The following is a 13,537-nucleotide window of genomic DNA, read 5'->3' as shown; positions in this document are numbered from 1 at the left end:
TTCTCAGCAAACTTGCACACGATCCCATTTCTTACCTCCTGGATTAAAAAACAGAGAAATTCACTAATAGGCAAAAAAAAATCCTTGCAGTTTAAGAATGTACCTATAGCCAACAGATATTTCTATCAAACTTCAAAAAGCAGGGAAATTGGGCAGCTATAGTGAATGCACCAGGGGAGCAGGAGACCTGAACTCCTCTCTGAGATATTGTACTGCCCTACACATTTGTCAAAATGTAAACACAATTTGGGTTTGTCTTTCACAGTCCAATCCACTTCCTGAATAGCTTGGAAGAATTTGGTAACATGTGCCTCTGATCATATGGTGAGTGGTGGCAACACCTGCAATCAGCCCAAATAATAGAAAGAAGACATGCGCTGTGCTGATCTTGTTTTAGCAGAGACGAAGCAACATTATTAAGACAGTTGACATAGTTCAGATGTTCACTTTAAATATGTCTGATTTACTTTGCAATTTTAGTGAAGTTTCCTATAGTAAATCATTTTATTTTGCTTCTGTTTCTGTGAATATGTGAAGTACAACAACACTTTGCAAAATTTGCACTAAAAAAACTCCAAACATAATTGTGGAATAATGGCACTGACTTCTGCAGAATAGTCTCCAGTGGACCTCAGGAGTGTCTCAGTTTGCACAAGATAAAACAGTGGGATGTGAAATATATTCTAGCAAAGTTCTAGGTGTGCTCTATGTTTTTAATTGACCGTGCCCACCTTGCCTTAAATGAAGTGGTTTAAACATAGCAGGCTGAAAACATGCATCATCTTTTTTCCAACAGCTAGAGTCATTGCTGAAGTAGCAACATATTGGAATCAGTCTGATTTTACATCAAACTGCAGTTTCAGATTCAAGTGTTAATGCACCCAAAAGAGAAATAGAACATAACCTCCAATATAAAACACAAAATGCTGTCTTCACCATCATATGACATTGGCCACTAAAAAGGCTTTGAAATTAATAAAAATAAATTTGATACAGATTTCTAGGATGAATAATGAGGGAAATAAAATTTTCTAGATTAGATTCTCTGTAGAAACATTAGTAACACAGGAAAGAAGCAAAGTAAGAACACCACCAACAAACATACAAAAATATAATTCTCCATCTTTGGAGATGGCAGATGTTGCCACCACTCACCATATACTCAGAGGCACATGTTACTAAATTCTTCCAAGTTACACAGGAAGCGGATTGGACTGTGAAAGACCAACCAAAATTGTGTTTGCATTTTGACAAATTTGTAGGGCAGTCCAATATCTCAGAGAGGAGTTCAGGTCTCCTGCTCCCCTGGTGCATTCACTATAGCTGCCCAATTTCCCTGCTTTTTAAAGTTTGATAGAAATATCTGTTGGCTATATGTACATTCTTAAACAGCAAGGTTTTTTGCCTATTCGTGAATGTATACAGGCATACCCCGCTTAACGTTGCCCTGCTTAACTTTGCCTCGCTATAACGTACATGCTCCGTTCGTCCCCATACCCCGCTTAACGTTTGCGCGCTTCGCAATAACGTATACTTTATTGGCATGACGCCGCTGCCATCTAGTGGTGATTGTGTGCAGTACACGTGAAGACAATTGCTTACTTAAAGGTTATTTTCGCTTAAAGTATACTCTCCGGTCCCATTGCATACGTTAAAGCGGGATATGCCTGTACAGAAGTTTGCACATCACCCAGGAGGCACTCTCTCACACAACCCAAAGGGACTAGGTAAGAAGTCAAGAACAATGCATTAATAGATGTAATCATTGTATCAGATTTGGGATATTCCTCAAGCATATCTTTCCAAACAACCTTTGCTGCACAGCTAGACAAATCCCATCATTCTGCCTGGGTGTTTGTGAAGACAAAGCTGGCCTTCTAACTGTTGAAAAGAATGCTCACAATGCCATAGGCAATGCTTGTAAAAATAATGGGTTGGTTGGGTCAGGACTAATTTGTCCAATTGATCTCAGCGGGACCCAAGTTCACCTAGTTTAGTCTGGATCCAACTGAGTGTCATCAGTTTTTCTCACCTGTGCAGAAAAGATTCTAACCTCTTCCCTGTGCCATTTTCCTGATATAAATCTCCTCCACGCTGCTTATTGCCCCATTAGAAAAGACATACTTATACCCCTTACAAGGGGCTGTTCTAATGTGTGCTAAATGCAGACATGGCTAGCAACTTGTTTCAGCAGGTTTTCAATAGATGATCCTCCATTACTTTGTTGTCCTGACATGTCTCTATGCAACCTGATATCTCTGCACATGGCAAAGGTCTAATCCAATCAAGACTGTAAGAAAAATCCTCTATTACTAAATAACGACTGAAATAAACTGCAGACAGAGATCAACACTGTGCCTCATTCAGAAACATCTTTTTTAAAAAAACAAAAAGTTGTTTGAAGAAGAATTCAGTGCAATTCAAAAGATTAGAAAGAATTTACATACTGCTCTGTGAGCACTGGTTGGGATTATTAGGGATTACTTTACCTAGCAATTATTAGTGTACCGATTCTTTGAAATGTTTTCTAATGGACCAACATGCCTTCCTGTTTTTCAAAGGAGGATTTTCAATTCCATTTAGTTCAGCAGAAAATTATTTTTCATTCTTATTTGGCTTCAGCCTGTCTGACAATACTGCTATTTTTCATTATTGCTGTTGTTGTTATATTTGTAATTTGAAATCTAAAAACAGCACAATAAAATAAAATAAATAATCAGAGTCACAGTAGGAGCAGCACCAACAATCTGTCACAATTCAGACAATAAAATCCCTCAGCATAAGCCATAGCTCCTACAATAAAAACAGGCATAGCAACAATGCACAAGCAAGAGCAATGGGCAATGAAAGCAGGAACCATATATGGCATTAAGGATGCTAACAAATACAGCAGTATTAGCTGCCAACAAAGGCCTTTGGGGAAAAAAAATATTTTCATTTGCTAGTGGGACACTGTTGGGAAGGATGCGCTTCCCTTGGTGAGAGGTTCCATAGTATAGTTGCCATAATGGTGGATGTTCTGCTTCTAGCCCTTGCTGATGATGTTTGGGCAAATGATATAACACCCCTAAGCCCCATCTCAAAGAAAGTAGTGGAAACTATGAGAACAGATGTTCTAAAAGGTACAACAGACACAGGATATCTTGTGGTTTAAAGAAAAGACCGGGAATTAGTCTTTGAAACAAACAGTAGCTAGTGTAATTGAGACAGAACTAGAGTGCTGAATTCCCTGTCAAGAGACAAGCAGCTACACTGTTCGGTAGTAGCTGTAGCTTTGAGACATCCTCTGCGGTAGACCCGCATAGAGCTCACTGCAGTACTATGTGGTGATGGTGGTCAGATGGGTGTGAACAATTTGAAGTTTGCTTGCAGCGTGGATGCCCAACAATGGATTTAGGGCCAATTAGCCACTATGTTGTAGATGTGTGATTGGCTCTCACCAATCACAATAAATTGCTTGTCCTAAGTCAGCGGGGGGGGGATTTGGATCGGGACCACACTGTGGCCCCAATCTAAATCACACACATCTCAAGCTGCCAGTAGTCAAGGAGGGGAAACAAGCGGTCCAGTCACGACATGGCAGTTCCAGGAAGGCAAATCTCAGTGGGGTCACAATACAGCAAGAGAGGTTTATGGTGCAGCACCAGTCCAAATAAGGGCCTCCTGGGAATGCTTTTAGGAGAAGAAAAATATGTGAGGAGATTCTGTCACAGCCCTCCAACTTCCTGTTCCATTTGGCCTTTAGTACATATACTATTACTATCGCTTACTATAGTTTCCAATATTGTTGGCCTTCAGCTAAGGATCAATACACTTGGATACAAAGAAGCACATTCACTGCAAAAAGTATTATCTTGTGGCCTTGCCAAAAAAATCTCAATTTTGCTTTGTCATTGAACTTGGATATCTGAGCTGTTAGCATTAACATTTATTCAGGCATTTCCTCTGTGCTGAATATTTATACCCTGCTGTGTTGTCCTTCTCTTTTCATGTGCTTTTATGCTCTCTGAGTTTTATTATACAAGGTGTATGGGTTACAATTTAATCTTGGGGACTCAGGGTCAAATGGTGGGGTATTTTTTAAAAATAAATAACAGCAAAGAAAAGAAGAGTTAAAAAGAGAAAAATTAAAAACATTTGATGCTAAATAGTGGTCATTCTTGAAAAGTACAATGTGTTGTGGGCTTCCCACATACACAAATCTGTTTTACATGCAGCCTCGATATTTCTTGGGACTCAATTGTTGATTTTCAGACTTTATCTTTGAACTGTCCATCCTTCAATGTGCCCTTATGAAATTGCTGCATTTATTTTTCCTTCAAATAATCTCTTTCAATTCAGTTTTTACACTATTATTTTTTCTTAAGAAACATCTGCATATTTTTTATTTAGCATGGCCATTAAATATCCATGCCACTTTCAGGTCATTTTATTCTTTAGGAGTTAAGCCTTTAAAAACAACAACGTAACTAACACTAGCCATGCAGCTAAACTGAGATTTGGATCAGTATTGCACTAAGGCTAAAATTCAGCAGGAATCTGCTTTCTTTGATTCTGTGAAAAAGCATTCACCAATAGTACTACTGACCAAAGTACAGCTTTCCTAGTTTACAGTAATGTAGTGCCACATTCAGAAGTGCAGGATCCCTTCATGTTAGTCACAACCATGCCCCTCCCCCCTTTTTTGCTATGGGGTTGAGAATGAAATCCTTGTTAATGCCTTCTCCAACAACAACAGGCGGGCTTAGGAGCCAATCAGCATGAAAGGGGAGGCTGTGCATTAGCTACTGAGACGAGTCTTCTCAGTGGCTGACTTGCCTCCTTTCACTCCAATCAGCAGGAAAGGACAAGGAAGCACGTTAGAAGACTCTTCTCAGTGGCTAACACACTCTCTTTTCACGCTGATTGTCTCATAGGATGCTGGAGACATAGGGACCCTGCTGGGACTCTGCTCCCATAAAAGTAATGGGTATAACACCCCCTGAGGCCCTGGACAACTATACTCCTGAGAGCAAGCAGGGCTGCCTTGCAGTAGTAGCCACTCCCTCCACTTGCTTGCTCACCCTCTCTCTGAGTGGCACACTGGGGGGACTGGGTCCCAAAAGAGAGGCCTCTGCCTACTTGCCCTCTCTAGGTGGTGCAAACTGACCCACTGCCCAAATTGAGAGCAGGAATGTGCAAGTAGTTGTTCATATCAGAAGCAGCCACCTCTTCCTCTCATTCACTCAGGGCCTTGCAGACAGGCGAGCAAATTGAAGTGGCTGCTCCTTGTTGAGGATCCCTTATCTAATCCTTCTTACCATGCCTCTAAGAGAGCAAGGCAACCATTAGTACAGAGGTAACAGCTGCTTCTGCAAAGAGCTGCACGCTGCTCTCATTTGCTTGGGCCGTCACCGTGGTCAAGGCAGAAGGGAAGATTGGGACCAAGCCCCACCACCCACAGGGAGAGCACAAGCAAAGGAGCTGTTGTGGCCTCCTCTAGTCCATTCACCCACTATCTCTGGACAGTGTAGTCAGAAGTATTGGGCATGCAGCAGTCGTAAGGATAGCCTAGCATCAGTGTTCCGTGCTTTGGTAACTTCCAGGTTAGACGACCGTGATACACTCTCTGAATGTCTTTGAATGTAGCTTGGAAACAAATTAATTCAGAATGCAGCAGCTGGATTACCAATGTGAGACTGGTGCTGTGCCAAGTGCACCGGATCTCGATTTCTGGGCCCAGCCTAAAAAGCTGGGTTTGACTTTTAAAGACCTTTCTGGCTGAGGTATTCAGAAGTGACTGAAGCTAAAAGTTGGAAGATTCAGGACAAACAAAAGAAAGTCCTTCACACAGTGCATAATTAAACTATGGAATTCGCTCCCACAAGAGGCAGTGATGGCCACCTACTTGGATGGCTTGAAAAGAGGATGAGACAAATACATGGAGAAGGCTTTCAGTGGCTACTAGCCGTGGTGGCTTTCCTCGCTTCCACAGGCGGAGACAGTATGCTTCCAAATGCCAGTTGCTGGAAACTGCAGGAGCAGAGTGCTCTTTGCAGTCAGGTCCTGCTTGTGGGTTTCCCCTGGGCAACTGGTTGGCCACTGTGAGAACTGAATGTTGGACTAGATGGGCTGTTGGGCTGATCCAGCGGCCTCTTCTTAAACCTGTGCCTCCCCAATCCCCATACATTCAGAACTTCACTAGAGGGCCTTCTGGGGGTGCCCCCACCGTTTGAGGTAAGACAGCTGACCACCAAGAAGGAGGAGGGGTGTCCCAGTTGTGAAATACTCCCCCCAGAGAGGTCTGTTTGGCCCCTACTTGATAGTCCTTTCTGCACCAGGCAAATAATAATATAATATAATAATATAATAAACTTTATTTCTACCCCGCCCTTTTTCCAATAGGACTCAGAGACTCGTTCATCTTCCCAGCCCTTTTAGAACGCATTTAAGCCCTGCTGATTGTTCTTCTGGTTGGTTTGTTTGTTTTTTAGATCTCCTTATCTTTGTGTTTTATTACTGTTCTGATATGTGCTGTCTGTATTTAAATGCTTCTTATATGGTTATTTTCTTCATAAACCATCCTGGGAATTTCTAGTGAAGGGCAGTATAGTCATTGCTATCATAAATCGAAATAAAAGATGATGCCATCTCCAGGGGGGGTTGCCCTTTTCCCTTTGGGCAGCACACCGAGGAGCAGTGGGTGAGCAGAAGCGCCCCCCAACACACCTTTACTTGGTTGCGGGGTTCCCTCCGGGCAGTGCCCTAGGAAGGGTTGGGTTGCGCCATTTCCCCCCTGTGCCAGCCAAATGCAGAGGGCAGCAGGCGAGGGAGCAAGAGGCCGAGGCCGCTGGTTGATCCTCCTGGCGCCAGAAGCTGCCTCGCCGCCCACTTGCACAGGCCTGCTCTCCCTCTGGGGACCAGCCAGCGTACGGAGGCGTCAGGCCTCTCTCTCTCTCTCTCGGGAGCGCACGGACCCAGTCCTCGCTCCGCCGCTTCTGCCTTTTTGTTTCTCACAGTGGCAGAACGGGGAGGATTGTGCCGACTGGAGGCCAAGGAGAACGGGGGGGGGGTCCAAAAGCCTATCGCCGAGGACACCTCCTACCAATAATCTGGCACCGGCCCTGCTTCGATCCCCGCCACGGGCCCGCCTGCTGCTCTGCGGGTGTTGCTCCGTCCCAGCAGCAGCCCAGAGCGCGCGGGGGAGCAACTCTCCTGCAGTTAATGGTCGGGACTCTACGCGCCGCTGTTGACCCAACGATGTTGGCGGGGGCCGCCGTGAGAACTGGGAGGCCGCCGAGTTGAGCGAGAGCCGCAGACCGAGCGGAGTCCCGCCGCCGTAGTGCCGGGGAAAACAATGCCCGACGCAAAAACTCCCCGCAAGCCGAGCCTGGGCCAGGCGGGGTCGCGGCAGCATGAAAGGGACGGCTGAAAACTTTTAGAGGACCCACGCCGGCGCCGGCGCCGCCGCCCAACAAACTTTGCGAGTGAAGGAGCTGCCCCTCCTCGGGAGATGAAAGGCGCTGCTGGAAAGAGCCGATGGGGACCGCGATGGCTGCAAGTCCTGGGGCTGGCGCTCTGGCTCGGCGTCTCGGACTGGGCGTTCGCCTCCATTCGTTACGCGATCCCCGAGGAAATGGCCGAGGGCTCTTCGGTGGGGAACGTGCTGGGTGACCTGGGCCTGGCTCTCCAGCGGCTGCAGGCTCGAAACCTCCGGGTGGTGTCGGGAGGCGGCCGAAAGTACTTCGAGGCGGACCTGAGCACCGGGAAGTTGCTGGTGACCGAGAGGATCGACCGAGAGGAACTTTGCGGGACGCTCGCGCCCTGCGTCTTGAGCCTGCAGGTGGTGGCGGAGAACCCGCTGGAGCTGTTCGGCGTGGCTGTAGAAATCCAGGACATCAACGACAACGACCCGGCTTTCCTGAGCAGGCAGATGAGGCTGGAAATCAGCGAGTCGGTGACACCTGGAGCGCGTTTCCCCTTGGAGAGCGCGCAAGACCCCGATGTGGGCATTAACTCTTTGCAGACCTATCAGCTCAGCGCCAATCGGCACTTCGTGCTGGACGTACAGACTCGGGGGGACGGGACGAAATATGCCGAGCTGGTGCTAGAAAAGGAGCTGGACAGGGAGCAGCAGAGCGAACTCCAGTTGGTTCTCACAGCGCTGGATGGAGGGAACCCACCAAGATCTGCCAGCTTGCAGGTACTCGTCGACGTCCTGGATGCAAATGACAATGCCCCCGTCTTCAACCAGTCTGTCTACAGAGCCAGCGTGAGAGAGGACACGCCGGTGAACTCCCTGGTTGTCAGAACCAGGGCTTTCGATCTCGATGAAGGCCCCAACGGGGAGATAATTTACTCCTTCAGCAGTCACACCCCTGCCAGAGTCCGCCAGCTCTTTGCTCTGGACTCTGCCACTGGAGAACTGAGGCTCAAGGGGTTGCTGGATTTTGAAGAAACTAAATTTTATGAGATTTATATCCAGGCAAAAGATAAAGGTTCAAATCCTGCTGTAGCTCACTGCAAAGTGCTGGTAGAAATCGTGGATGTGAACGACAACACTCCAGAAATAACACTGACCTCTGTGTACAGCCCAGTACCAGAAGATGCAGTTCCAGGAACTGTGATTGCTTTGCTGAGTGTCACAGATCAGGACTCTGGTGACAATGGCCTAGTCAATTGCGTTATACCTTCTGGCATTCCTTTTGCCCTCAGCTCTTCCCTTAAAAACTACTACACCTTGCACACCAAAGGACCTTTGGACAGGGAACTTTCCTCTGAGTACAACATCACCATCCAGGCCCGGGATGCAGGCTCACCTTCACTCATGGTAGAAAAGCAAATACTGGTTAAAGTATCTGATATAAATGACAATCCTCCTAAATTTCCACAGTCCTCCTATGATGTGTATGTGGAGGAAAACAACCTTCCAGGAACCCTGATTTTTAACATCAGTGCTTCTGACCCAGATCTGAACCAGAATTCCCACCTGTCCTACTCCATCCTGGATAATCACATGACCTCGGGAGACTTGGTGGGCAGATATTTTTCTATTAACCGGGAGAATGGTACTATTTATGTCCTAGTGCCCTTGGATCATGAGGACATGATGGAGTTCAGGCTAGTGGTGCAAGTCCGTGATGCAGGCATTCCACCCCTTACCACTAACATCACAGTCAATGTCTTTGTCACAGATCAGAATGACAATCCACCCAAGGTCTTATACCCAAACTCCAATAACAGTTCTATGCTTTCAGAAGTAATCTCGCCCACAGTCAACCCTGGTTATATGGTCACGAAAATCGTGGCCTGGGATGCAGATGCTGGTTACAATGCCTGGCTCTCCTATTTACTCCTTCAAGCCACTGACCCAGGGCTCTTTGCTGTGGGGCTACATTCTGGGGAGATAAGCACAGTTCGCCCTCTGCAGGAAGAAGATTCTCGCAAGCAAACTTTGGTCATCTTAATAAAAGACAATGGGGAACCTGCCTTGTCCTCCACTGTGACCCTCACTGTAACTGTAGCAGAGACATCTAGGGAAGCACTAACAGACTTCACAGCTGTGTCCTCTACTCCCCAAACTAAGAAGCACTTGACTTTCTATTTAATACTTGCTGTCATCTTGATCTCAGTGGCATTCTTTGTCACAGTGGTTGGGGTGGGCATTTATAAATTTTACAAGTGGAGGCAATCCAAGGATATCTTCAAGGCTTCCAGAAGCTCCCTTTACAGAACCCCGGGGGGCCCTCTCAACCACATAGACACTGTGCGGAGCGGATTTGCTCCTCCAAACTTCTACCAGCAGGTCCTCACCACTGACTCTCGCCAGAGTGAACTTCTGTACAAAATGCCGTTTCCTCCCAGTCCCTTGGGGAGCCGCCAGAGCACTATCACAAGATGTGATCCTGCAATATATAACCAGATCATAAGCACAAACAGCAGGCTGCTGGTGCCCTCTGAGGTAATGTATGCTCGTTGTCCATTTCCAGCAAAGTTGGGAAAGCCCAGATTGGAGCTTGAGTTGACTAAAAGGCAGGCTACTCATTGATCTTCTCTCTCAGAGTTGTTGTCGTTGTCATCGTTAGCGTCATCGTCATCATCATTTATATCCCACTCTTCCTCCGAAAAGGAGCTCAGTGTGGCAAAATATGATGGTTCCTGTAAAACACATTCTTTTTCCTGTCTTCTGTCTCCATCTAGTACTGTGTAGTATAACTGCATAATTAAGAGCACCTCCCATTTAACTCCTTTCCCTCTATTATTTCTTTCCCACATTATAAGAAGTTGGATGGTCCAAATAGTGCGTTGAATAGTGAAGTATCTGATGAATGACCATTTCCAATACATTTATATTTTATGAAAAACTGTATACAGCCCCAGAAAACAATGGGGTAACGATGTTGTGTAAAGAAGGTAATGGGTTGGATCTGCATTGGAAGTGTCTTGGGGGCTTTTTGCTTGGGTGATTCTTCATGACACTAAAGAGAGACCATCTGCAACATTTCCTTAGGGCCCTAGCCTCTGATGTTTGTCTGTTTGATATTCATCTATAATGGGATGTAAATGTAAGGCTCATTCCTCTTCTGTATACCGTGGAGCATGTGATGGAATTGAATCTATTCTTTATATAGCTAAGCAAGTTATGCAGAGGAGTAGGAGTTGTGGCATGGCTCTAATGTCTCTAATGTCTCCTCATTCTTATTCAGATTAGTTTGGTAGGGGAAATTACACTTCATATTGAAGTAAAGGCAGCAAGCAGCCTTCCAGATAACAAGCTCTTCTATATGCACAAAAGAGCCACACTCCTAGAAAAGAGCCTGAGCATGGATGCTTCCTTTCAGAAAGAGGCCTACTCTCAGGACAGTGCCACCACAGTGGTGTCCCCTCCCCTCTAAAATTAGTTTTGCAGGAGGCCACAGCAGGCAGAGGCATGGACAGGCAGCAGCATGAGGATGGGCAGGGACTGATGGCAACAAAGGCGCAGCAGCTCCAGCTGCCTGGTGCTCCCCAGCCCCAGTGCTGAGAAGTCCCATCTTCATTTCCTTTGAATGCTTCTGGGCCCCAGCATAGCACTGCAGAGGGACACTACGTTGGGGGGAGGCCCAGAGGCACGAGGAGCACTGAAGATGGTGGCTGCTGTTGCCACCAGCCCAGTGTTTCTGTTTTCAGTGAAAGGCACTATGTTGGAAAAATTAAAGTGGGGATGTTGGTGTCAGTTGAGGTGAGCCTTCTAGGGCCCACCCATATTGTCTACCTACACAAGAAGCAATATTCTGTGTAGGCACTTCTCTACAAGTACTGGCCTTTGTCTACACCTGTTGAATATTTTTATACTGTGAACAGTCATAGAAGCATACCCCTTGCCAAGCACTAAATCAAGGGAGTGGAATTGTGGCCATTGGCCAGCCTTCTAATGGTCACTGGCTCCACCCCCAACCTCAGCGCATTAGGTGGGATATAAAAAAGGGCTCAATACATGTGCAGCTCTTTCTTACATTTTGGCCAATGCATGGGAAGTCAGGGTGGGGCCAGCAGTCACTGACTGAATGCATGGAATGGAACGATGGAAGAGGACTATAGTTTGACACCGTGATTATGACAACATTGTAGTTCGATAATCAAGAACAAAGGGATTGCAAGAGACAGGTTCTTACTTCATAGGCTGAGAATTTGGTGCTTTTTGTGACCAGACTCTTATCAAACGACTTGCAACTGTGTCTTCAAGGACAAAGTGAGAACAGAGGTTCTATTTTCATTTGTGGTTTTATTCAGGTTGGAGGAGTAAAATTCTAGGGCAGAATAGTGTTGCATAGGAGCTGCAAATGTATTCATGTTAAGGATTTATTATTATTATTATTATTATTATTATTATTATTATTTAATTTCAGGCCAGCGAAACTTGTGACCCACCAAACTGTGCATGGTCCATGCATTGCAGCCATGTATTGTAGCCTGCCAGGATCTTATCAACTCCTTTTTTCTTACAGCTCAAGCTACAAAAACAGGGGGTTGATCAAGCCCTTCGTGGGCCACTATATGTGACTGGCGGGCTGTGTTCAGTTTGTAGGTTCCCAAGTAGCACAGACCTGTTTAATTTTATCTATTTACATTTTCCCAGTTATCCCTAGGCTCTGTGTAGGTAACAGCAATTCAAAAATAATAGTTCAGTATGCCTTCTGCCTGAAACATTTAAGTGTACAGGGAACATCTAATATTCAGCCATGTTCAAACTGCCACCTGCAGTTTGAAGTGGTACATTCCAAACGCAGACTAACCACCTCAGTGAGAAATTGGGAGTGGGGGACTTAAAGGTATGTGGGGCTCAAGCTCTTTGTGGATTTGTAGATTAAAATCTACACCAGGTAGGAGGTAGTCGAGATGCTATAGAAGTAGGATAATGTGTTCCCTGTTGAATAGCCAGTGAAACAAGGGCAGCCCCATTTAAAGTTTGCATCAGTAGTCAATAAGTGAAAAGATAATGTATGTTTTCGTCTGAAAATACGTATTACCTAGAGCTTTGGGCTACAATCCAGAAAAGTTGCTATGATAGAGTTATACAAATTTTAAAAAATTAAAAATTGCCAGGTGCTTGCCCTCGGTGCTTACAAAGCATGCTGGACCACACCTGTATAAGTAAGCATTTTCCTGAATCTCCCACAAGCTGCACAAGGCCATTGTAGTCTAGAGTTGCCGAGTCTCAAGGTCTGACCTGAAGTTTTAGTGTTTTACCTTTCTTCTCAGAATCACAAGAGAAAGGACTACGGTCTCAGGGTGAGTGGCCACAGAAAGTGGCAGGCTATTCAGAGTTTTTGCCATATACCCCATCTCGACTATGTCCATCAGTCTTTACTCTACGATACCAGGCATAGGCAAATTGCCTGGGAGCCATGATATTGCCTCTGTCAGATTCCCTTCATTCCCAGGCTCTGCTCCTGCAACTCAGGAGACCTGGCAATCATATTCTGGTTACTACCAGGGGCGTAGTCGTCCAGGGTCTCAGAGCGTCTTAGACCCTTTACTTGTTTGGGAACTGTCCCACCTGGGTCCCTATGTCTTCAGCATCCTATGAGACAATCAGCATGAAAGGGGAGTGTGTTAGCCACTGAGAAGAGTTTTCTAACATGCTTCCTCGCCCTTTCCTGCTGATTGGAGCCAATCAGCAGGAAAGTCAGCCATTGAGAAGACTCTTCTCAGTAGCTTTCCCCTTTCATGCTTATTGGCTCCTAGGGATATCTGTTGTTGTGGGAGAAGGCATTAACAAGGATCTCATTCTCAACCCAGCAGCAAAAAAAGGAGCATGGCTGTGGCTAACATGAAGGGACCCTGCACTTCTAAATTTGCCACCATGCTACAGGTTACTACTAACATTAGGTAACACTCACATGACAGTCATTATACCTTGTTACTATGAAACAGCTGAAGGGTGGTGGAGGAGATGTTGGTTGCTAGGACTACGTACACCATGTTAGTTTCTTTTTAAATATTCATGAACTATTATTTTCACTATAAAGAGACAAGTTATTTTACGTGTCAGGTTCCTCTTTGCAGGAGTCTAAGG

General features: G+C 45.6%; 1 protein-coding gene across 24 annotated transcripts in view; it reads left to right on the top strand.

The window, feature by feature from the left end:
* Positions 1 to 13,537, top strand: part of LOC133364983 (protocadherin gamma-C3-like) — a 303,611-nt gene that overhangs the window by 232,690 nt on the left and 57,384 nt on the right. Inside the window, exon 1 of one of the 24 annotated variants that reach the window (XM_061586145.1) lies at positions 6,908 to 9,940. The exons of the other annotated variants lie outside the window; for them this stretch is intronic. Coding sequence (XP_061442129.1) covers positions 7,493 to 9,940 — 2,448 coding nt within the window. The 5' untranslated portion in view covers positions 6,908 to 7,492. Of the gene's footprint in view, positions 1 to 6,907; positions 9,941 to 13,537 lie in introns of those variants that run through there. 24 annotated transcript variants of the gene reach the window in all.

This window comes from Rhineura floridana, chromosome 1 (assembly GCF_030035675.1).
Source record: "Rhineura floridana isolate rRhiFlo1 chromosome 1, rRhiFlo1.hap2, whole genome shotgun sequence".
NCBI lineage: Eukaryota > Metazoa > Chordata > Lepidosauria > Squamata > Rhineuridae > Rhineura > Rhineura floridana.
This window is presented reverse-complemented; position numbering and strand designations above follow the sequence as displayed.